A 26,005-nucleotide genomic window follows, 5' to 3' on the forward strand; every position below is an offset into this window, starting at 1 on the left:
TTGTAACAGAGGCATTACCATCATGTCTAATTGGTCCAGCCTTGGCCAGTGGCATGTCCATCTTTGGAGTCAAAGACTCTGCCAGACATGGTGGAAGCTTCCAGCAGCTTCTCACAGAAGCCACCTCTGTGCCCCCACCCACTACCAAAAACCAGGCCATGCAAAACCAATACAATGCCTTAAGAACTCTGAAAAAAAAAATCTAAAACTCAAAAACCCTCACCTTTCAAACTTCTTCGTTAGTAACCTGAAGTAACATCCCTCCAGGGAAAATCTTGTCCCACTCAAGTAAAAAAAAACAAAAACAAAAAACAAACAAACAAACCAACCAACCAGCTAAAATTCTGCTTAAAAACATGCTGTATACATATAAGGGGAAAAAGTGGATAAAGCCATTAATAATTGGACAGATATTCTGAAACCTCTCCATGATTATAATTAATCCACAACCATCTAGAACAATTTTCTGTAAGGAACACACATCTATTAAAGAAAGATTATCTGTGGGATTTTTTTATTAGCCAGAGGCATACAGTATTTGGAAGATTAAAGCAGGCACTCAGTACAGTGCCACATAATCATTTTAATTGGATAAAGGCTAACTGGATGATAATGCTGCTGTATGGATTAGAAATTAGAAAGTGGTAGTAGTAAGCTGCTTAGGAAAAAAAGGAATGTCCCAGAAATTAAGAAATACTCCCCCCATCCAACCTGGGGCCATTGCCCTGCTATGAATTCAAGCAAATATACTTCCTGACAGCTTCAAAGCCGTGGAAGGAGAGAAACTTTTCTTTTTTTATGTTTCCTGCAGAACCAGCAGCAGAAACTCTGTGAGTAATGACCTTTTCCTTGCCAAGAGACCTCTGAACATGAACCCATTTTGTGATACCAATCACTGCTCCTATACAAGTTTCATACACTGCTTTTGGGAAGCAATCACCACTGTAGCCAGTATTTTTTGATTCCCATATCTTCCAAAGTAGATGGACAACAGTGAAATGGGAAAGGGGAAAAAAAAAAAAAAAAAAAAAAAAAAAAAGAAACTTGCCTCCACAAAAAAAAAAAAACCCAAAACCAAATCAGAAGCCAGTAGGACTACCACCACAGAAAAAAGAAAGGTAAGAAGATATTAACAAGGTAAAATTAAGACAGTAACAAGCTATAGCACAGGAAAGCTATAAAGCCATCCAAAAAGGGATGGGGACAAATCAAAAAAGTATGGAAGACAACACAAAGCTTGCTACCTATCCATACACATACAGTCATGCACAGAGACTTGAGGAAGATCAGAAGGAGATGAAGCCCCTAAAAACTCAAAACTGCTCAAATCCTGCAGGCAGCCTTGCAGGTCTCAGGAGCCCCATTCCCAGGAGGAACCACCCATCCATCTGCAGAGGTACACCTGCAGATGTTGGGGCTGTGGTTTCAGTGCCTTGAGCTGGACACAAGTCTGACATTGCCAGGGCACAATTCCTGCATTATTCCATCTCTTGTCCATTTACTGCTAAAATCTCTCCAAGAGCCACTACTAGCACAGAAGCTGGATCAAGGAACTGACCTATCTCTGAAAATATTCCCCTAAGAATAAAAACTGCATCACAGTGGAAAGTACCAGGAGTTCAAGAGGACCCAGACTGATCTTGAACAAAAGTGGGACAGATCTGTGCTAGACTGAATTGTCCATTTAACCATGGTCTCAAAAGGTGGATAAAAAATATCATAGAACTGCCTGGGTTAGAAGGGACCCTAAAAATCATCTTATTCCAACCTCATTGGCCTTGGACACATGCAGGGACAGGACAGCCACAGCTTCTCTGGGCAACCTGTGCCAGTGCCTCACCACCCTCAAAGAGAAGAATTTCTTCCTAATGTCTAATATTAACTTATTTGGAGCCACTTCCTCTTATCCTGTTACTACATGCTCTTGCACATAGTTTTTCTATGCTCCTCAAAATGGCTGAAACATAACAGCTTTATATTGAGAATAGATTTTTTTTTTTTAAGGTAACCATCACATTTTATGCCTATTATATCTTATTATGTATTAAACGAACAGCTGCTACTAGTCCATCTCAGAGTAACACAGTGAAAGACTGTGTAAGAAAATTGCAGACCACATATGATGAGTACCCTGTGTGTAAGGCAGAAAAGTGAAATGCAGCAGTAAATGTCTTCGCTGTCCCCACCAGGACACCATGGATGTGGGAAAGGCAATGTCTCTGCAGACCACATCTAACACTACACAGTCCTCTCAGAAGTATCCTGGGCCAGGAGTTGGGTCAGTTGAGCTTTGCTCCCCTGGCTGAGCAAGTTGAGCATCCAGTGCAAGTGTGGCTGGTCTTTTTGTAACCTGAAGGAGCAAACCACAAGCACAGAACACAGATTGCTGATGATAATGAAGAGCCTTTTCTCAATCACGTGCTACATGCTCCTCTGCTAGCTCAGTTATGAACCAAACAAGGCAAGAGGGCTGCCCTGCATACAGTCACTGCATTCATGTCTTTTAGAAGACAGAATAAACTATTGTACTCTTGGCACAAACACTATGCTGATGGAACCCATTGATTAATCTTGTCCATCATATCTGTGAAAATTAATCTACAGGATAATGCAGCATTGAAGTTTCATTAAACGCTGTACACGTTTACCTAAGTATTTATTTATGCACACAATCCTCATCCCTTTTCATCCTTTTTCCTCCCTCAGCCTCAAAGCAGAAGCACTCTTTGAAAAAGTCCTTATTTTTAAATTTTATTTCTTTTTGAGACGTGTAAAAAAATCAGTGTAGAGAAAAACAAGAAGTGAGATTATCAATAAAAGAAAGACAGGAATCATCCTGCAACATATGCTCCAAGTTTTATTAGTCAATTGATTTGAAATATATTTCAATGGTAGACTACAATCTGGTCAAAAAAATGCCAGCCTTCTTTCTCAAGAAGGTGAGTATTTCTCAAGAAGGCTTAACTGCAGGATAAATATAACATCATTGCAGTCCTCCATTTCCAAGAAAATCAAATTTAAGTACTGGATGAAAGAGTAAACTAGTTTGACCTTTGCTGTGGACCAAAAGCTAAATAAAACCTAAGACCTTAATAATCAATGTGAAGAGTGCTAAGATACCATTCAGTCAAACTTTTAAGCATGACTGTACACATCTCAGAATACACCAACACCCATTTCTGTTGAAAATGTCATTTGTTTTAAAGGACATTCTGTGCTGCCAAAAATCTGTATGTTTCCCTTTTCATTAAGGGGAACATTTTCTAAAGAGCAAAATTTATGGCTTTTAAGACTGCTGAATTTCAAGCAGTGCAGGTTTAAAATTAGTTTTCAATATTGTGGCTATTCACTTTGAGAAACTAGAAAGGGTAAATTATGCAGCCCAGATAAAAACAACAATTTCTATTACAATAAAAATGACAAGGTGGAGAGAAACCATTATCAAAGCAGTAAGACCATTGTCATTGTGTCTCAAGCTCTCGGAAAAAAACAGGCCAAACAATTTTTCTCTTTTCAAAAACCTTGTCATCCCTGGCAGTTTAACACACACTTCAGCAGGAAGACAAAGACTAGAGGGAAGGAACTGCTTGAAGTAGGCTCCAGGACATCAAGCACAGCAGGATTATCATACAGGGTGACAAGAGGAAGCCATGCAAGTAAATAAAGAGATGGGCCAGTCATTTGGTGGCCCTTTTGGCCCATGTACAGAACAGGGGACATCTGGGGACTGTGGGGTGAATTAATGTCAAAGCTTTCGTATGGTCAAACCCCAGCTTGTACTGGGCCTGGCTAAAAGTGGATTTTGGGTTTCACAAGCAACATACCTAATACATGGCACAAAAACAGGGGATTATAAAAAATGACAAGATAATAATTCTGGAAGCATTATGGTCAGAGATCAGAAATGTCAACAGTGTTCTGTCGACAGTTTTAATGATTTACCTATTACCAGGAATTTACCCTACTATTTTCTGCTCCATCAAACATAAAGGTAACAGTTAAGAATGTAGTAACATGCATTTGTAATTCTGTTATTTCTGGGGAGGATTTTTGTAAGAAATACACACTGACCACAAGATGGTCATACATCCCAGTGATGTTTAAAAGGAAGTAGACACTTGTACTGACTTTACAAAAGAAACCAAGCAGTCATGAACTACCAAGTCTATCACCTCCCAAAGCCAACTCACTGTACATCTGAAAGCTACTCTAGGCATCCAGCTAAAGATGGAAAAGCAAACCTGCTGCTGATTACAAAGTGCACTAGATCTCCAAACTCTCAAGTTTAATTCACCCTCACAATATCCAAACACAAACTTATTTAATTATAGCTGTGGTTTGGTCTTAAGGGAAAAGAAAAAAGCCAACAAACAGTTGCATACTTAAAATGGAAATAGTTATCTCCAAACAAAACTAAGTGGGGAGAAAAAAGTGGGGGGGAAAAAGCATTAGATAAAATAATTTTTTTGCCATCTGTGACTGTTTTACAATTCATTTTGGACAGTGAGTTCAACATAGATGGCAAAATAATTCCAGTCCTTCAAGGAACTCATATTATGTATCCTACCTACTACACACAAAATTCTGCACATAGTAGCTACTCAAAATTGCTAATATGGTACACATACACCAACATCTTCCATCTGAACACACTCTCCCTTTAAACAGGGAATGAAGCACACCAAAATTAACTTCATACTCTGCATATTCATGTAAATCCAAAAGCACATTTTGACAAGAGCAGGTTCCAGAAGGGTTTTATGAATACTATTAGGAAGACAGGAGCTGATTCACCTCCAAAAGCACCTTTCTACAATGATGTGTAGGTGGGGGCAACCCAACTCCTCCCATAAAACAACAAGAGGCAAATCCAGTGGTACCCACCTGCTTTGGGACACTAAGGGACACATAAGGGGCTGTTAGGAAGAAACTTTCCCCAGGGATAGTTATCAAGTAATAGTATGGCAGGGTTTTCCCAAAATTCCCCAGAAACAGCTAGTGCTGCAGTGTCAGTGACCAGTGGCTTGATCTGAAGTGTCATCTGGATCACTCAACATCTTAAGGATTCTGGAACACAGAACTGTAAACCATCCAAATTTGCAGCAGAGCCCCATTGTTCTAGCACCTGCAGCACTTGCACTTGACAGCTGTTTGCAGATCAGGCCCCTGCAGTTTTACTTCCCAGTAACAGGTACAATCCATACAGCAGCACACTAGCTAGCTTGACATTAAAAGAAACCACTAAGAAATTGGACTTCTCTACACAGCATTCAATTCCCCCCAAGAAAGTTTCACTTTTTACATTTAAAAAAACAAACAAGAGAAGACATCAGCTTACACTCAACACAAGAAAATGTGCAGATATGCCTCCAGAACCACCTCCTATGGGCTCAGTGTTAAGAGTTTAACTGAAGTCAAGGAAGCTGGAAGGCAGCATCCAAGTATCTTCCATTTCCTTTGAAAAAAGCAATCTACTGTCTGAGCTTTGCCATATTTAAACTGTGTGATGTGTTGTCCAAATATAAACTCTGATAGTTCCTATGCTGCACTGAGCTCCCACTCAAAAGCAGTAAAGCAAAAACAAGCAACATTAATCTTTAAAACATGTAGGTGGTTCTGCTTATTCCCTGTCCTCCCTCTCTGCTCTGCAATGCTCCTCTGCTGCTACTTCCTGCATCAAGACCTCAAAATCCACCTAAGCTAACAGTGGACCACAAGAGAAACAATGAGAAGCTCAAGGTTCACAGTACACATCTGCAGGAGAAATCCAAGTCTTTCTGTACTCAATGCACCTCCTAGTCCTGTGCTCAGCCCACCACTCTGGCCTTGCATTGTCAAGAGAAGCTCTTTTAAAAGAAGAGCTAACAAGGAGGCAGAGGAACACACCTACTTGTAAGTTTTGATGAAAGGAGAGATTATATTTTTATTTTTTGAAGAATACCTTCAATTTTTTTAAAAAATACCTTCAATCCGAGCCAGAGAATACATTAAGTATCTTTTTTTTTATGATTAATGGTGAGTGGAGTTTCCTGATATATTAATTTTTTTTATTATTTTAAAGCCAAGGAGCCACAGAGCAGGATCACTGCACTTGTGCACTGGGTTTCCTTTAGGTATGTCCTTCCTGGTCTTTCCCAAGTTGGAGGAAGAACTGGGTGCTCTCTACAGGTTTTACACAGGAGTGCATCTCCCCCTGCAATGCAGTCATTATCACAAAGCCTGGAACAGTGCTCACAAGGGATCTGCAACAAAAACCAGATGGACAGATTTCTCAATGAAAATACAGGGTGAAAAAGCCAAACCTTCCCTTGCTTGCTGTCACTTCAAGGTTTATTCAGAGCTGGGTAAAAAAACCCAGTTCCTCAGCAGATGGTACAAAGAGCTGCTGCTACAGCAAGAGAGAAGAACCAAGAAAGCTGCTACAGTGCCAGGGAACATGAAGGCAGATGCAGGAAGAGTACCTGTCTGCTGGATTAGCAGAGCATTTACACTCTGCCTCTGCCTAGATCAAGAAATAAAGCACACAGAAGAAGCAATCCTTCTTTTGGGGGAAAAAAAGCAGCATTAAAGGAGGGAAAAGAAAGGAAAATATCATATTTGGCCAAAGCAATCAAAAAGGAGATTTTTACCAGGGTATTATTCCAACACAAGGAGTACCACATCTCAGCCTTGCTGCTTATTGCTTCCTGCTAATGGGAAAATGCAAATTTGTCTCATTCCCTGATAGCAAGTACTGTCTTGCAGCCATGATAAACAGCAGAAAGCAAGGGAAATACTATGCATATTTGGAATACCAGCCACAATAACAAAGAGTTCCCCAAAGCTAAGAAGACAGTTTGAGTTGCATTTACTAGCAGTCCTCTACAAATTAATTCCTTTGGTAGAAGAGGGTGCTGTTATCCAACTCTTCAATTTCTCTTTTGGGGTCATAGGCAAGTTTAATAGCAAATATTAAATAATATTAAATAATACCAAAGCATCAGTGCCATTCCCTGGCCAAAACCAAAGCCCAGCATGCCACAGACCTGGTCAAAGGGGTCTGGGGAAGGAGGGAGGACCATGGGCAAGAGCTGTACAGAACTTCTTTCCATGCTGCTGGGTTGGATCAACTTCCATGTGTTTTTTTTTATTTTAAATTGCTGTCAACAGATCTGAACTTTCTAATATTTGCTATCCATTTCTGAATTTATTACCAGCATTCAAAAACCTGGGGCTCACATGATTGCACCCCATCCCAAAACACTTGCTGGCAGTGACCCCATTGCTGCCACATGCTCTGACACCCCAGACCACCCCATGTCCCTTCTTCCTTCTACAGCACTGTGCATCTCAAGGGTGTGTGGGAAGGACAGCAGGACATCAGCAGTTCCCAGCAAACAAACCAAAAGCATGCTGGTGAGCACAGCAGGAAAAAATGAGGGGTTTTGCCAGATTCCCACATTTCAACACACCACAGCAGAATTGCTCACTTCAAGTTGGTAAAAGCATACTGCTTAACATAATTAGCAGAGATTAACTAAAATCTGTATATGCCCACCCCATTTTTAGGGAGTAGACCTGCCTGCACTTTGCCCCACAACAGGGCAGAACACTGTAAGCCATAATTTTAACTGGAATTGGAGACACTCTAAAATCATGACAATCATCTAATACTAAGTTACTAAACTGTCCAGCACACAAAATATGGCTTAACACACTGGAATTTAAGTATTTACCTTTAAAAAGCCAAGTAACACAAGGTCTCTCTGTTTCAGCTATGAGGAAATTTCAGATCTGCAAAAATATCAGGTTAAAAGAGACCTGTCATGGCCACTTAGACCTTCCTCAGCTCCAGCCAGGACTCACATCTATGCCAGACCAAGTTGCTTGGGCTCTTGCCCAGTTAAGTTCTCTCAGTCTCCATGCATGGCAAACTATTTTTTTTTTCCTTAGGGAGTAAAAATTTTTCTTTTCAGTCTCTTTGTCATTTAACATTCTATGTCTCTTACCTTCTGACTGCTTTTGCTTACCTCTTCCCTTTACTTTTGAGAGGGCTTTGTTTTCTTAAATACCACCCCAAATTTCAGAATCACCCAGCAGTCAGTTGATGGTTACACTCTGAGACCTTGTTCCAGAATCCTTCCCTGCCTGCAGCATTTGTGGTTGAACCAACCTACTGAGATATTCATGTCTTAAAAGCCCCCAGACTTTCTAGTCTTACTTCCATAATTAATATATTTATTTCTGTAACTTCAGATAGATTTACTACCCTTAGTCACTGATGCATTTTTAGTTACTGATGCTCTTCTTTTATTAACCTTTCCTCACTGTCAATAATTTCATTATGCATAAATCAACTTAATTTAGATAAATCAAAGAAGACAACAGAAAACCAGAAGAAATATTTGAAATTGTACTAGTAAGATAGGTTAAGTGAGGTTAGGTTAGCTTAGGTATTTTTGTTAGTGATAAACAAACATATGAGTTTCACAAAGCAATTTTCTTAGTAAAGAGTCAAAGCCACTGATGAAGAATCAATTTCAATTTCCATTACAATATCAGCCTTAAAGTGAGTATTTTGCCCAAATGCAATAAAAACTGAATAAAACACTGCAAAACCTAGAAAAAAAAAAGCACAGAAATGAAGATGCCAAGAGAACAAATATCTGAAAAATGAATTCTCTTACTTTTCTAAAGCTTCACAGGAACTGGTTTGACATTTAGCAAACAAAGCAGCTACTGCTATGGCAATATGCAAAAGCCTTCACTTAAAAAAAAAAACAAAAGAGAGATGGTAATAGTAAATGTAAGGGCTAAGGCAAACTCAAGCCATGCCCTTTTGTTCTACTGCATGAAATAACACATTTTCATTTCAAACTGTCACACACTGGTACAGGGTTATTGTACTATCACATCATGGAGACAAAACAAAATTAGATCCACATGTTCTTAGGATACAAGCAAGTGGGTAAGAAGTTTCTGCTCTCAAATATGAAATCAGTCATTGTGACTGCATCTGTAGGGGAAGCTTTTCTATTAAGAAACTCTGAATGGTTCTGTATGTAGAGGGGCCAATAACTCTGGACTGCACAAGTGCATTTCAGTGTCATGGTAGAACAACAGAAGTCATGTTATAGCTGATCTTTCCAAATCAGCCCAGAAAGACCAAGGGCATTTAAATAGCAAACTGCCACCTCAGCTTTATTCAAAACACTTTATAAGAAAGAAGTCCATTGCCTACATACTATACAAAAATTATCCCCCAAGGATAGAAGAGAGACAAAATTTTCCAACAATCCAGGACTCCCTCAGCAGCCAGTTCCTGAAGTTGTTTTAATAGCTGCTGGAGAGAACCTCTTCAGAAAGGACAAGAAGGCAATGGAGCAAAAGAGGTCAAAAAATAAAAGGGAGATTCCCTAGAGCTCTCCAGCACATGCCTGCTTTTTGACAGAACAACAACAATAGTTATTCCTGAGACAGCACTTACTTCCTGGCAGTACTGAAGAATCCCTTCTTTCGTCCCAATGCAGGTCTTGGTGCCAGAGGGGTCTGATTCCCACTTTCCATTCTGCACATTCATATGCATGTTGAGTTTGCCACAGAACATGGCAATCTGAGGCTCTGCCAGCAGCCCTGCATTTCCATCAGCAGGCACCTGGAAGGAGAAGAAAAGTTTTAATGTCACATTTGATATTTCAGTCCAGCCAAAGCAGCAACAGGTCAAGCAGGTCTGAGACAACTCCAGACTCATCCACCCAATGCAGCAAAGACCAACATTTTTGATTCAGGGAGATGTGAGAAATGCAAAGGGGGTATTCATAGAAATCCAGATTACAGTAGTATAATTTTAAAGCTCTAATCAAACTGTTTTGTGGCCCAAAACTGTCTTCTTACCAACTTAGGCTAAACACAGAACAACGAGCACAGTTGTAGCACAGTGATAATGTTTAATTTTCCAAATAAAGCTATTATTAATGTGGGGGAGGGTTTACTAACAACTAAATGAAAAGTAGCAAGTCTTTAGCAGGACTTTCCTAAAAACCTCACAGTGTATCCTTTTTCAAACCTCTCGTCGTTGAGCTCTAATTTATCATGTATCTTATGAAGATGGTGGGTTAAAAGCAGCATCCACCTAAGCTTTTTTTGGATTGAACCTCAAAATGCAGAGGGGCTGGAGAGCTATGAAAATGGCTCAGCTGAAGGTTTAGCTCACAACCAAGAATCACAGAATACCATCTCCCCAGCAAGCATTAAAATACCAGGTCAAGACAGGTGCTCCTCCTCTGCAACCACTGACACTGCTCATGACACCCGAATCACTGGGGCACAGAGCCAGACATCAGAGACACCCCCAGCACAGGTTTAAATCTCTCCCAGGACCACAGCACTGAAAACAAATCAAGAGCCAACCCCTGAAGGTAAAAGGTGAAAGGACTCGCTTTTTGTTTTACATCTGAGGAGCAGGACACAAAGAGAAATCTCCTCTCTGGGTTAGGGACCTCAAGGGACAAATCCACAGCTCTCCACTGCCCTCACACTCCAAAGGCCAGTCAGTCATATTCACGGTGCAGCAGAGTATTCATTTTGGTTTAAATATCTATTTTTAACTTTTAATCTCTTAGCTAGAAGGCTTCTCAAGAGGAAAATTAAAAACATTTTAAAAAACCACAAAAAACTAAAGAATTATGGTATCATAGGAGATAAGCAAACTCATGATAATAGTTTGACTCTTTGTTTAAACAAATACAAAAAAAAAATTAATGAATTTTATATGCCCACAGTACTTAAAAAAACCCCTAACTGCACTAAGAAACGTTGCAGGAGTGAACACCCAACTATCCATTGCATTAGCATTGAAATTGAAAATGCCAAAATTAAACCAAGGTTTTGTTTGGGTTTTTGTTTGTTTTTTTTAAGAGAAAAGAGAGAACATTTCTTTTCCTGTCTTCATAAGATGTGAACTTGTTACTGCAATTCAGCTCAAAAAAAATCGAAAAATAAAAAAAGACAGGAACACCTCAACTCAGATTTCCCTTTACTATCTCAATTTCTCTTCTCCTGTGCAAGGAGTACATTCTGTACAATTTAACAGTCAAATATCACTGTTGTTCCCCTGGGTAATTAGAGAATTTTGCAATAACTGGGATGACACCTTTTCTTGGCTTGCCTTGGTCAGGAAAACTATCACATGCTTACTCCTTCCAATACCTTCAGAAACTTTGGAGAGCAACTCAAATGTAACACATCTGTCACAATCTGCAAAATATCCTCCAAGTTAATTATTTTATTTCTCTTTATACATACAACATAACCTTATCAAAATTTCAATTAAAATGGAAGTGAGTCATTCCACAGATGATGTGTGGATGAGAACTTTATATTCCCAGTCCCCTCCTCCAACTGAGATCTTCAGTAAATTAATAAAGCACACAGTAGTCACACTGTGGCAGATTTTAGATTTTTTTTCACTCAAAATCATAAATCAAAGCCAAACTGAAGTATTTAGATCATAGAATCAAAGATTCATTTAGGTTGAATGAGACTTGAGTCCAGCTGTAAACTTACCACCACCAAGACCAAAATAAAAGCCAAAAATAAAAGATAAAATATAGCTGAGACAACTAATTCCAAGTGATCTCTATACAATGTCAGTTCCTGATAATATAAAATCTCATGAAATATTACTAATTTTAAGAAACAAACAATGGTTTTATCATGAAGGAGACTCAACACCAGTATTTTTGGGGAAAGGTGGGGAAATGTAGAACTTTCTGTAAAACATATACAGTTACAAAGATTAAAAACTCAAAAAAGCAGGATACTAAAACATTAGTAAACTTACACAGTGATAAGTGAGTTGTCCCACACACACTATCATAACATTTTGAACATGTGAATGAATTAATCACTGGTCACATCAAGTATATATCCAGCTAAAATATGTGAGCTGGTGACGAATTTTATGCATCACTCAAATTTTCTTCATAACCAATGCTTTCATTCATTTACATTCATTCCCTCACAAGAAAAAAATACCAGCATTACAATTAAATAATCCAGAGCACCGACCTACACTGATAAGCAGCTTCTATAGAAAGAATACTGAATAACAGAAAACTACAGTCTAGTTTGTCACAACAACACCTGCAGTGGCAAATCTCTCCTTGACTAATCCTAAAGCTCTCAGGCAGACTAGTCTCCCAAAGAACAACTCATGGGATGCAAATTCCATTAACAGCAACTATTTACTTCATTAGTATTCTGCAAAAGCAAAAACTCCAAGCACATTAATGGAATTGTAATCACATATTGTTTTTTCTCCTTTGCATATGACTTTGAAGTAGCATGGCTTTTTTTTTGTGCCTATTGGTGGGGATATTAAAGAAAAGAAAATCCAAGCAACACTGAAGACTGAAATCAAAAGACAACTCTCTATGGTGAAGCTCACTGGGTATGTAACTGCTTTAGATATGGAAAGAGGAGGAACATAATTCAGTTGTTTTCTCCTCAGATTGGTCAACTTAGGACAGAACAAAGTCAGTCTTAGCAAGACCACCTGAATGGCATAATTTAATTACTGGAGCCTGTCTTTGAAAGTAGGTGTTTCATGGTATTCTTCTGTTGCATTTTAGAGAAAATAGACATTACAAGTATTTATTTCATGTCAAAACGTTGAATTACATACAATACAGAAAAAAAAAAGATATAATGTAAGCATTAGGAGACTAAGATGTAGGGGATCTGTTTCCTTTCCATGCTAAGAGGTAGTGCAGATGCCTCTGCCTTCCTTTTAGATCTAGCAATTTAACACATCTGTTTGAGGAGAGAGGCACATCCACATGGCATGCTGTGCCATTTATGCCATTTCTGAGACACTCAAAAAGGATTTTGATAGCAGAATACAGAGGACTGAAAGAAGTTTATCTAATTGCAAAACTACCGTACACTAACAAAAAAAGTGTGTGGAGTTTTTTAGCCCACTGCCATTCCATCATAATATCAAAAGCCTTTTCCTACCAAACTCCATCATTATTTAAGGCAGAAAATATAGTCCTCTCTCTACCTCCATTCTCTCTCATTCCTTTCTGCAGTTACAAAAACAATTAGTATATTTGCTGATAGTGCTTCATAATCCCTATTTAACCAACAAGTGTCAGCTTTTTTCACAATTCAGGTTATATGCAGAAAACACAGGCTGCAAAGCTTTACCCTCAAAGGTTTTCCATCAAGGAACCAAAGTAACACAATTTCAGATACCTCTGCTATTATAATAGGGAAATAAGCATCAGACCTTCTATGTGCTTTTATTAACCACTGAAACATCAAAAGCCAATCCCCAAACATCCCTAAGACAGCTCCTGTGATATATATTCTGTGATATATATTGCTTTATTCTGAAAACACTAACCTGAAGATACTTTTATAAACATTCTAAGTTTATTTAATTTGCAATAACTGCTTCATTTGCAATTACTTTCAAGGAGAGGACATTCAATAACAACTTTATATCTACAACTTGGTCAAGAACAAATGTCCTCCTTATTTTAGGAGATGACTAAAATGATCCCTCCCTGATTTTCATTTTTAATGCTAACATCAGTTCAAACCCCCAACCAAGAAGTCAGCAACTACAGTTTTAACAACAGTAAAATAGGCTTTGTTAGGATCTTCACAGAGCACAAATGCTTTAAAGACTATTTGTATTTAAAAAACTCTGCATGTAGAGAGAAAAAAAAATCTGCTTTCTTAAAAATACAATCAGGACCAAAGATTTTATTTAAAAAATAAGCCACCTAAATTAGACAAGGAGGAAATCATTGTCTCCTCACAACTTTAGGATGGCTGTTTATCAAAACCAAGGAAAATTTGGCACCTCCTCACTTTTCCTTAGAGATGAAAAAGAGTAAGAGGTTGTCAAAATCAACATGATTTAGAAACAGTGTTTCATTGTACAATGTTCACATGGAAAGAGCAGCAGCAATTACTGCTGTCAACAGCCAATAGAAATAGATCAGAAAAAACATTTTACTGATTATGCAGTAAAATTGCTCAGTACAGCAGCTCCTCCTGGAAGACAAACATTTATCACAAACAGTTGCAGAAAGAACCACCTTCCTAACCTGCAAAAAACCCTGTGAACATCCATATCTAAATTACAAAAAGCCATCATCCAAAATTTGGTTGAGAAACAGACTCTATCAAAAAGCTACTGGAAAACTGGAGAAGTTTATTTGGCCTGACTATAACCTACTTAACCCAAATGCAAATATCTGCACACTGTTCTCCTGGCCTGCTTCATAAAAGATGCCAAAATGCATCACAACAGTGCAATATCCACATCTCCACAGCAGCTCAAGGATCAACTGCTCCACAAATACATTAAAAGCAAGTCTTCTTGAGCACACACAAGAGCAAAGGGATTTCCCTTCCTCGGGTCTCTGGAATCACTAGGAAGCCATGAGGTGAACCACAAGAGCAGCAGAAGCCTAGCTCCTGTGCTGAACCTGTCTAGCATCACCTTGCACACATTTCCATGCTCCTCTGAGTGACTAAAAATTATTATTTAGCTACAGAAATCATCATCACTGAATACAGTTGTGAATGTGAGAAATATCACAGGCAAGCACACCATAAAGTCAGAGAAGACATCTTTCCAGCACCATGAACATAACAAAACCACATTCCTCTGTAAGTGCAGTGTCAAGAGTTTCTTACCTACCACCATTATCAGCAACATGCCTGCTTCCAAAAAAAAACAAACCAAAAAAACCCCTAAAAGCCATACTCCTACAACCTCCAATTTGAATGTTGCTTGAAGCCAGGAACAGGCTTCCTGGAGAGGGGCAATGCCCCAAGACTGTCAGTAGCAACTGGGCAATGCCTTCAGTAAAAGGCTGTAACTGGGTCAGGCAGCTGGACTAGATGACACTGGAGCTCCCTTCCAGCTGAAATACTGTATTCCATTCTAGCCTCTACATCATCATGGTCACAACCAGAGCAGGAGTGCCAGCAGCTTGCTGTGGGTGATGATGTGCATCACTGAGGGCAGGAGGATAATGGGAGGAGCAGGGACAACCTTCACCCAACCAGGTCTTCTCTGGAGTTACAAAATTTACAAATCTCCAAGTTAGCCATGGATATAACAGTAACTGAATACACTCACAGCTAACAGGTGCTGTAGGTACCTCCACACAGTCACAATGGTTTATTAAAACTGCCATTTTGGCAGGAAGAAAAATTATAACAAGCAGATTGACCAAAATTACCCAAGACTGGAATGACTTTCAGGAAGGATTCAATCTAGTGCAGGTCCAGCTAAACATTAACATGGGGTATGGGGAGGTAGAGGGAAAGGAATAACATCAAGATTTTATGGCTGAATAAAAAGTGCATTAAGAAGATTAAAAAAAAAAAAAACTTAACCTTGCTCCCTAGCTATTCATTTAGATTTTGAAACAGTCTTTGGTCATTTACATGGCTATATGTGTTGACAGTAGGGTAAACAAGAAAAAGACAAGTCCTGTCAGAATTAATTAATTCATTAATTATCTTTAATTCATTTGGAAAAATAGGAGAGAAAAAAAGATGAAATTCAGCAAGTATGCAATTTTTACAAAGGAAGTGTTTAATGCTACCAATAAATATGACAAGTGTTATGGTTTTCTTTAGTATGTCTATGCATGCAGAAATGCTAATGATACTGCATTTAAAATTTCATCACCTGAAGGGCTGTCACTACCCCAAAGCAAACATAAGAGTCTGTTTTACAGGGCAACTCAAGCTTTTGCACTGAAATAAAACACTGCAAACAATCTAATTCCAGCATTGTATTTTCTATTCCAACACTGGAAGCCACTATCACCTTAAATAAATACATGAAGCAGAAGAATAATAACAGTGTATTTCACAGCAATGCAACAGACCACAGAACCACTTCGAGCTCAGTAATAACTTCAGGGGTCCTATCATACCCATGAAACTCATTGCTGCAAAACTAAAACTACAAGGTGAGAGCAAATATTTTTAAAAGCCCCAACTTCTAGTTTGCATTTACATTAAAGCATCTTTTTTTGGTGGTATACATTATATTTTAAGGCTACTTCATTGCATGTGCACCTAGGAAGAATGTGAAAAGGAAAATTACTATATGCAGTGCAGCAATGAGGAATAAGGACACATGGACTCTCCTTCAGCAGTTGTAAAGATAAATCATTTACTGGAAAAAAACCAGGCCTTTTTATGTTCTAAACTTAAGCAAAATAAGCATGCATTGGCTACCTGCCACTGCAGGTGCTGTTCATGTGTCCTTTTACCCAACCACCCTTTTGATCATCCAGTGTCTGTGTCTCCCCAACCAATCACTGCCCCACACACGAGGTGACCACATGCTAGTTATACAATTTGTTCTCTGGTTATATAACCTGTTTTTTACCTTACTGTTCATTGAACTTTTCCCAGAGTGTTTTCAGGGAGCAAGAGTGAACAGATGTGAACAGGATTTAACAATAATGAAAAGGGCCCTTATTCTATTAGGCTCTTCTTATCTCCCACATCTTCCCCTTTGTTTAATCAATTAAAAAAAAACCAAAGACAACTATGCCATATACTACTAAACATTTAAACCATACCCTGAAGCCAAGGCTGTCTAGCCAAGAAAACAAACCCCACAAATCACCTTCATCACATTGTTGCAGCTGCCTACTAGGCTGCTTAAGGTTGCTGATGCTTTTATGATTTTCTATTTGTCCATTTCCAAATAATCAAATTTACTTCTAGTTACTACTGTATGAACACTTCACAATGAAATATAAGTGTTTCACAAGAGTCTGGCCTAATTTACTGAACAGTTTGTAGAAAAACATGCTTGTTGTGATTCTCAAGTGATGAAGGGCATCACTTACCAATCCCATTTGTAGCACATACTTCTCATGGTGCTTTAGTTACATGCCAACAAGACAGAAGATGTGCTGTGAAATACAATTATTCAGAATGTTCCACTTTTGAAATAAAACATTTAACTTACACTTAACACAAATTATATACAAGATTAGAAAAACCTGAACAGATCCTGAAACATTTGCAGATGTAACATGACTGAGCAAGGAAGAGGGGGAGTAACCTGGTAACAACTTTTCAAACACCAACATATGCCTGTGAAATGAACAACATGGAAAACCATCCAGCAAGGTGGCATCAGAAATGCCTATATTCTGCCAATTCAGGAGCCATCATAGAAGGTCTAGACTCTGTCTTTATTCCAAGGACATTTTTTCTCCCATAATTCCCCCACTGCTCACCTATTTTTTTTCCTGTCTTCCAATGTGAGCAAAGCTTTTTCTACCTGAGCAAAATTCACTACAGCCAAAAGAGCTGTAATTTTCCTTGTGAAACAGGACCTCCAACCTGCATCAACTAGATTTCAAAGGAAGCTCTGAGATGGTTATTTTATTCTCATTATTACTTGCATACAGGTCTTTATCTGCCCTTGATACAGAGGCACCATCTACACTGCTAATGCAACTCTTCCATGGACTGCATTATTTATTCTCCAAATGATGCAAAATGGAATCATCCTCTGCTGCCATTGGTCTGAGCCACAAACATCTGAATGCAGCCATGTGAGAAGTCTGATGTAATTCCCCAGTTTTAACAGGAGGTGTTTAAGCTATTTTGCACTATGACTGCACTCCACGTGTATGCCAAAGATCCCTCTCATCTTCTGATGTAGAACTATTCTCTGCTCAAGTGGTGAGTCTGTGACTCAGTCTGCTTTGCAACCTGTCTGACTAGTTGGATTACTAGAATTATCATTATTATTATTATTGTTATATTTTAAAAATAACAACTTCCCAATTTCATGCCACAAACAACGTGAAGATGAGTTAACAAAATATTTCTGGCATTTGCTGACTTTAACCACCGACTGTTTGACATGATGTTTGACATGAGGACCTGCTGACTGCTACAAGGAAGAACATGCCCAGAAGATCCTCCCTGAAATACTCATGCTACCAAAAATACCAACACATCTCTAATCAGACAAACCTTTTTTTGGCACACAGAAACACTGCTATAAGCAAGCCAGAAAGAACTAATCTGTCAACAGCAGGACTAAACATGTAACAAATTACCTGGATTACTTTCAAGGCATATACAAAAGTCAGAGTCAAATAGATGGTTGACAGATTTTGTTTTGAGTTGAAAGTACAGTTCTTCAATCCTTCCTCTATAAAAATCTATTAATTTTATCTCTCCATAACAGAACTGTAATGAGGGAATTGGTCCACTATCTGTTTTTAGGGTACTTGAATCACCTGTTACTAAAAAAACATAAGAAGACCCCACCCAAACTTCACTGTCCCACTAGATACAAGCTATTTTCATATCACTGTGCACCAGGTTACTGGTTTTTTAACAGCTATTCCATGTCCTTAAGGTTTTTTTCATAATAATCATGTAGCACATTCAAAAGAAAGTCTGGCCTTCTACCTCTGATGCTATGCCTGACTCCCATGGTCTCCAAGGTGAAGCCATTTCTCCATCTCTCTGCTTTCTGGCTCTAGCAGACAAAGACAGTTTATTTATTTCATCTACCAGACCAAAGACGAGACCATCATTATTGCATACATAAAATACTAACAATAAAAATTTAAGTAATAAAGAAAAAGACCTTCAGAATTGCTTAGCAGAAGAAGGCAAAGGATTTCTCTGGAGTTTGGGAAGAATAAGAATATTCTTTCAATTTCCTCAATTGGGCACATTTCAGGTTTGCACTCTACAGTTTGCATTCTGCATGTTCTTCACTGATTAAATGCTACTGTACATGACCTTCATATGATTGTGCTAATGGTCAAAGCCAAGAATCTTTTCCTTTTCAGGACCTATGATCAAGAAATAAAGAGTAAAAAACCCAAGCAAATGAAGGCACAGTGAAGCCCTCAGAAACAGCCCAGCAGCTTCGTTCAGTGAACTGGCCAACAAACATAAACATGATATAAGCCAGGAGTCTCTACTGAAAATAACCAATTTGAAAAAAACTTTAGTGAAAAAAACCAAGGAGCTAAAGGTTTGACCACACAAACAATTCATTCTATAGAACACAACTCTTCAGCTTAAAAAAGTTTAAGCAAAATCACCCAAAATTGGACGTGAAGGAATTCAGTCAGCCTCAAACAAAATAAATCTCTAATGACACAACAGAGAGTTACAACTTTCCAAAATCCATTATTCAAGAGATTCAAGAAAACAACAGGGGAAAAAAGCAACTAATATGCAGGAAGCAATATGGGACAAGACAAAAAAAATGTTCAAACCACTCTTCCCAATACATGAAGGCCACCCTACAGAAGTACACTGATTTTTCCAATACATATATTTACATCTTCAAACCCTCCCTCTGATGTCTAACACCAATTGCTCTCTTTACAGACACAGCCCTCATCTGAATTTTTCTGCAGACAGTCTTTAGCAAAAGCTTTACTGATTTCAGTATTTGGAATGTTAACCAAATAGACAGCAGAGTACCCTGCATATGTTCTCACTCTTTCCTATTTAATACTCCCACAATGAGTTCTGGATTTCTGATCTTATTGAGTGCTATGACCAACCTGACCAACTCCAGCTGCTGGTTAGGTCTGGGAGCCAGGGAAACTATAATCTGTCAATCCAAGAACTTTTTTCCAGTGTGGTGTTTCTATTGTAATTTTTGAACAACACAGAAATAGGCACCACATGCACCACATGCAATGTTATGCAAAACATTGAAACACAAGAAAAACTGCGCTTGACAACTCTTGCTCTTCTATGGGAAGACATACTGGTATTGCAGTTGCCAGAATCTCAAAGAAGTATCTCCCATTCAGACAAGGATAGAGAAAGCAATTGATTGAAGAGGTGAACTAGAAGCCAAAAATTCAGAGTATTAGTTTCTCATTTTTTCAATTATACTAAGGCTTTTAGAGTCCTCTTCCAGGTCCACCCACTAACAGCAGCTGCTCTCTGACTAAACAGTGATAGCAAAATAGACATGCTCACATACATTTGATATGAAGGCTCATGAGAAGTATTGCATTCAAACACAGCATCCTTAAAAGCTATATTTCAAATTCATATTAATTGAATTTAACATATTTCCATGAAAGAGACTAAGATGAACTTGGAGGCAACTTTCAGATCCTCAAATGATGAAGATAAATGAGATTATCTGCTGTTAACTGTTATAGTCAGATGCAAGAGAAATGATCCAGATAAGATGACATAAAAAAGATGAAGTGCTGTTTCCATACCAATAAGTAGACTAAAATCACCACAGATCATTAAGCATTAAAAAACCCCAAACAATTAGGCCTCTTCTAAGGAGGGGAAGACACCCTCCTTAATCATGCTGGAACCACATACTTGAAAAGTGAGCATTTTTTGTCTTAAATAGCTCCATTGTATTTGTGCTACGTGTTTTAGAACACATAAATCTTTCAAATAGTGACTTACTTCTGGGGGTTTTTTTCATTTCTTTTTTAAATTAATAAACTGGAAGCTTAAAACATCATCTTGCTTTTGACAGTCATCAGCTGACCATCATCACAAAAGAGAAAACAATACTATGCTTTCCCACCTCCTGCTTGTTGCTTTATTGAAATATAATGAGCTAGACCATGAAAGATGTCACACATGCTGCAACAATGGAAAGGAAAAAATTTTATTTGGCTACTGAGCCTGTGCTCTACTACAGAAAATCCCACTGAACGCTAATGATGCCTTGTGTGTGGAGTATAAGGAAACCTTATTTCCATACACTAATAGAGAAACAATGGTTTAGTGGTTTGGGTTTGCCAGTTTGAGTTTTTTGGCTAATGCACTAATTATGTAGTGGGTCTAGCACTGGTAAAGTCACCAGAATTACTAGAATTATTTACTCATTTTCTGCTGTGAGATAAGGGTTAGGAGGAGAGCAAAGCAGGCTCAAACTTTAAAGGGTATAAAGAAAACTTTATTAATGGAATTAAAAGAAAAATAATAAGAAAATTAGAATAAACCTTTAGAACACTTTTCCTTCCCCACTAACAACGTAAAGAGACAAAACCTGGGACTTTTAGTCAGTTTATTTCTAGACTAGTCTTTCTTCAGTTCTCTTAGGGGGAAGAGTCTCTTTGCCATGCTATGGAGGCTTTTCAGCAAGAAACAGTTCTCTCATAGCTTTAGTGTTACAGCAAATCAGCTGCCCAGGAAAGGAAAACCTGTTTGCAGCTTTCCCCCAGCTGCTTTTATGGGCCATGTCAACTTATTGGGGTGCAGTTTTAAGGATGAGCTGTTCTAGCATCGTTCTCTTCATACATCTCTGGGAACAGATGTTTTTTATTACTATCCCTAGGGCAAAGTTTCTCATCTCTCTCACCTCTTTTTGTTCATGTTTCTTTTGGATTATAGCAACATTTACTTGCTTCAACACTGGTGCCTCGGCTCACAGTTGTGTTAGAAAGCTACACCTCCCTAGTGCACTTCTGTGAGTTCTGGGGAAAAAACAGTCTGATATATCAAATATATCTTCATCATAGCCTTACAAAAGAATTTCAGCCTAAGACTAAGGCATCTCCTCAATCCCCTCCCATCTAGAATCTGACTCTTTCTTCACTAACTTACAAGCCTAATGTTGTTTCCTCTACATGCCTTCACCCTTTGTCTGATTCGGGAGACAGGACACTCATGATTCAGTGTAACAAGTCTTGAGTCACTTTATTCTTTGTGAGCATGCTTAAATAGAGTGCTTGAGCTTTCCTGGGCTCACACAGGTGGTTGGTCACTATTTCAGTCACTCATCTCCTCTCCCAGTGATACATCAGCACCCAGGGTCCAACAGATGAGCACGGATTTTCACCCAGGTAACTGCCTGTTCTTACAGGTTGGCTGGATTTGAAATTGCAGCCCCCAGAAGAGCTGCAATACACTCTGCCACAGGCACTTTTTAAGTAGTTTTTAACCGGGTGCCAATCGTCAAACCCAGCTAGCTAATTAGCTCTTCCAAACCAGGTAGTTGATTAGCTCCAGCAAGTCCCCACAGGGAACCACCCCCTCCCAAACTGAAAATCTGACTTCTGTTAACCCATGACAAATGGCTGTTAACTTTTATTTAAGACTAGCTCAGACACAGTGTGCAGTGAAAGCAGAAATAACTTGTATTTTATTTCACTTGATGCAAGATCCAAGGACTACAAGCAGGGATGCTGACTCCTGACAGGGAATCTGGCCAGAGTACTAAATGTAGAGCACAAACTACACAAGCTGCCCACAATCCAAACACCACAGAGCATCAACACAACAGTTTATTTCTTCTCAAATTCTCCACACAGATATATTTGCAGATATTAAGAAGTACTTACAACCCACATTGGCAAAAGTTGCCCCAAGCTTCAACAAAGCCTCTTCTATAGAGGTTTCTTCCTCTTCTGAATGAATACGCTGAAAGTTGCACACATTTGTTTTCACACTCGGGGCCATAAACCTTTAAACCCAAGATGTCTCACACAACTAGGCTTCATTTCACGAGTGCTGAGAGACTGAAAGAAATGGTACCACTGAAAACACAGTACCAAATACAGCTGATGTTAGTAATTACCTTAACACACTGCTCTTACTCCATGTAGTAGACAAGGTAATCAACATCTGCCTTCCTATTCCCACCTTCAGAAGTCTCCCTTCATGTTCTCCTTCCATTTACAACTCTGTTCTGCTGCTGAAAGCAGCAGCAGCCACAATAACTCTGACAGGATTCCTTGAGAATGGCACAGCAAAAGTGAAAGAATAGTAAAAAGATGACCTGAAAATATACCATACAGCTGAAAAGCTCAAGTAGGGAAGACTCCATCTTCATATGAGACCACCTCAAGCACTACCCTCTAAACAGAAAAACACCAAGAATTACTTAGTGCTTTCAACCCAGAACAGGTGAAAAGGTCAGAAATCTACACTGGAGCTTACAGTCCTTCTCCTTCCAGCTGGCAACAACCACCTTCCATCAAAAGACAGACTTCTCAGTGAGATATAAGCAAGCAGTCTTCCCCTCCAACTCCTCCCTTCCTGTCCACAAGCTCAGGAATGTGGTCACAGTTCCCAGCATTTGCCAAGATGTCAAGAGAGTTCAGCTTAAAACAGCACAGCAGCAGCAGCAGTGCTGGGCTCCAGAGGCTCTGGAAACCCTAAAGAGAAGACACACACGAGTTCCCTTACTTGTGCCCAGCCTCGGCTTAGCCAAGATTAGTGTTCCTCACTCTCACACTCAGTCTGCAGTGCTGAGGCACTCCACACAACACAGGATCCCAAACTGAAGATTTACTCAAAATAAAGCAATTCTTAGTTTCACAGTATGTACACACATACCAAAGGCACTTTACTAATAGCATACTCCCATGTCAGCAAAACCACCCACAACCACAATATTTTGAAAACTGAGTATTTTTAAGAGTTCCTCAACTCATTCCAACTGGCAACAGAGTTCTTTCTTTTGCTGACAGGGCCACATGGTCTTTCATTCTCATCCTCTGCAGTCAGCCAGTGTACATTATGTGGTTCTCCCTGTCGTTATCATAATAGGGAATATCATCCATTAACATCAGCACTGTTTTCATTTGCATTGTAGAACCGAGAGCACAGAGGAAGCTGTTTCAAGGTAACAAAGAATATCATCAGAAGCACACATACTTAGTTTCAGACAAACTTAATTTTCTATTGCTACATAAAGGTAGAAAATAAGTATCAAATCTATATTAACAATGAGCTCATTCCAGGCTCCCAAAGGTAAATTGTCAAAAAGGCATTTTTCTTCCTCAAACCATGCCTGACTTTGGCAAACATCATTTCACATTATTGATTTAAAAATGAAAACTACTGAGAGAATTTTAGTATTTCTGTAACAATTCCTCAGCTTTTAATGGGAAAAACACAGTTACTGTTTTTCTTCTACATTCACAGCGAATTAGATTCCATATCCATGCTTTTCACCATGTCAGTAAATCTTCAGAGTATGTTTGCCTGACAGGTTTAGAGTCTACAACATATAGCTCTTCCCACATTATAGAGAAGACTAAATTAAATGCAGATTTGTTTTAAATGTCAAGCCATCAGTTTGTAGCCTTTTCAAACAAGTAAGGGATTGAAATTATTTTTTCTAGTGCTTGCAAGGGTTCAGGGTGGTGATGTCATCAGACCTGTCATCAGACATTTTGACCTGATCTCACAGGACTTGCAAAACTCTCTTCCTCACACAGATACTACATTCTGTGTCTAGCTCAGGGAACTTTGTGAGAAACTAGCCATCTACCCACTCATGATTCAAAACTTTTTATTAGAATCCGTCAAATGCAATCATCTTGAATAAATAAATGCTCTAAATCCATTGCAGTGACACACAACAGACACATGATTATACAAACAGCAACACTGAAGGACTAAAAACTGGTTTATCTCTTGCACTAGGGCTTGCATGAAATAACAAAGGTAAAGGATAGCAACACAAAGATGGTTTCACACACAGCAACAAGGGAGGGTCAAAATGACAATGAGGTTCCTTTTTTGGGTTCAAGACCATTCAGGTCACTGGCCAAGTACTTTTGCATTGAGGGAAACATAAGAAATTTTATTAAGAGATGTCCAAAGAGCACCATTGAAAAGGCATCACTCCCACTGAAGAGAAGACTGAACTAAAGACATGCAAGAGTTTAAATTATACTTTTTGAATCTGAGTATTACTGAATTATTCTGAAAATCTGGGTCAGAGATGTAAGGTGGACAGACCCAAAAATGCTCCTACAGTGAGATTTCCCACAGGGATGTCTTTGCTGCTCCCTTAAAACAGTTTTATCTTTAAGTATTCATTTTTAGAAGTCCTAATAGCACAAAGTCTCAGGGCCACTGCAGAGGCTGGGAACATTGCCATGCAGGGCTCTCTCCACCCTCCCTCCCAGGAGGGGCATCCCTGGGAAATGCAGCAATGCAGTCATCCTCTATTAACACCATACTGTGAAATAACATCTGAGAAATACATTACTCAGCTTTCTGCAGTCAGGTAGAAGCTTGTTAAAAATAATCAGAGCCTTTACCCAAAATTGGTTTCACTTCACTCCAAACACACCACTGAGGAAGGCAAAAACTTTAAGAACTGAAAAATCTGAAAAAAAAAAACCATATTTCTGTAAATCTGTATTTGGGGGATATGGAGGTATTATTATTGTGCTAGCTATATACTAAACTGCTTACAAAGTCAGAAAAAATAATCAAAGTTAAGATGCAATTTATTATTGCTAAAATTTGATGAGAAACTCATTTGAGAGTTAACAGTAAATTATTAGAAAATCAAAGACCCCATATTAACTGTTTACTAAATACCTTCTTCAGACCACCGTTTGAGCACTCCTACTCTCATTCTTTATTCTACTGAAAACAGCACATGGCTACAAAACCTGCATTGTCCCAGCTGCCATTCAGTCTTTCATGAATCACAGATTTCCAGCACAATACAAAAACACTCAAGCATTTATTCTTGGTAGGGATCAGTGTTACATGGGTGATGTTTTCATTCTGAGCCTGCACAGGCAATTTGTTTACTACATTATTATGTAAAAATATGCACACGTGCAAAGGCAAGGTGACAAATTCTTCCTTTTTCTTTGCCCAGCACAGCTCACAAGGGATGGAAAGAAGAACCTTCTACCACAACAGGACATTTCTTTCCTTGGCATTAGTAAAATGGGACAAGCTGTAACTGAGATACACCCTACAACAATAGGTCCCTTCAGAAGAAACCAATTCTGGCTCTTCTCAGAGAACAAAAGCAGTAAGGAAGGGGGTGACAGGAATAAGGGGGTGACTGCCAAACGAGAGGAAGGACTCCCACTTTTTTCATGTGTATGAGCCCACACCACCTGCAAACCTTACCCAGACAGTTCTGCTGATACTTGAAAGGTAAATATAAGATTAAAGCATCACAGAAAACATTTGCTACTTGTCAATGCAAAATACTACATTCAGTTTTAGAAAT

The 26,005-nt window shown here is 38.8% G+C and overlaps 1 protein-coding gene across 4 annotated transcripts in view; it reads right to left on the reverse strand.

Moving 5' to 3' along the window:
• APP (amyloid beta precursor protein) overlaps positions 1–26,005 on the reverse strand; it is a 181,553-nt gene that overhangs the window by 132,237 nt on the left and 23,311 nt on the right. For all 4 annotated transcript variants that reach the window (XM_056495361.1, XM_056495350.1, XM_056495339.1 and 1 more), the window contains exon 2: positions 9,467–9,634. In XM_056495361.1, coding sequence (XP_056351336.1) covers positions 9,467–9,634 — 168 coding nt within the window. The remainder of the gene's footprint in view (positions 1–9,466; positions 9,635–26,005) is intronic.

This window comes from Oenanthe melanoleuca, chromosome 1, assembly GCF_029582105.1.
Source record: "Oenanthe melanoleuca isolate GR-GAL-2019-014 chromosome 1, OMel1.0, whole genome shotgun sequence".
Lineage (NCBI taxonomy): Eukaryota > Metazoa > Chordata > Aves > Passeriformes > Muscicapidae > Oenanthe > Oenanthe melanoleuca.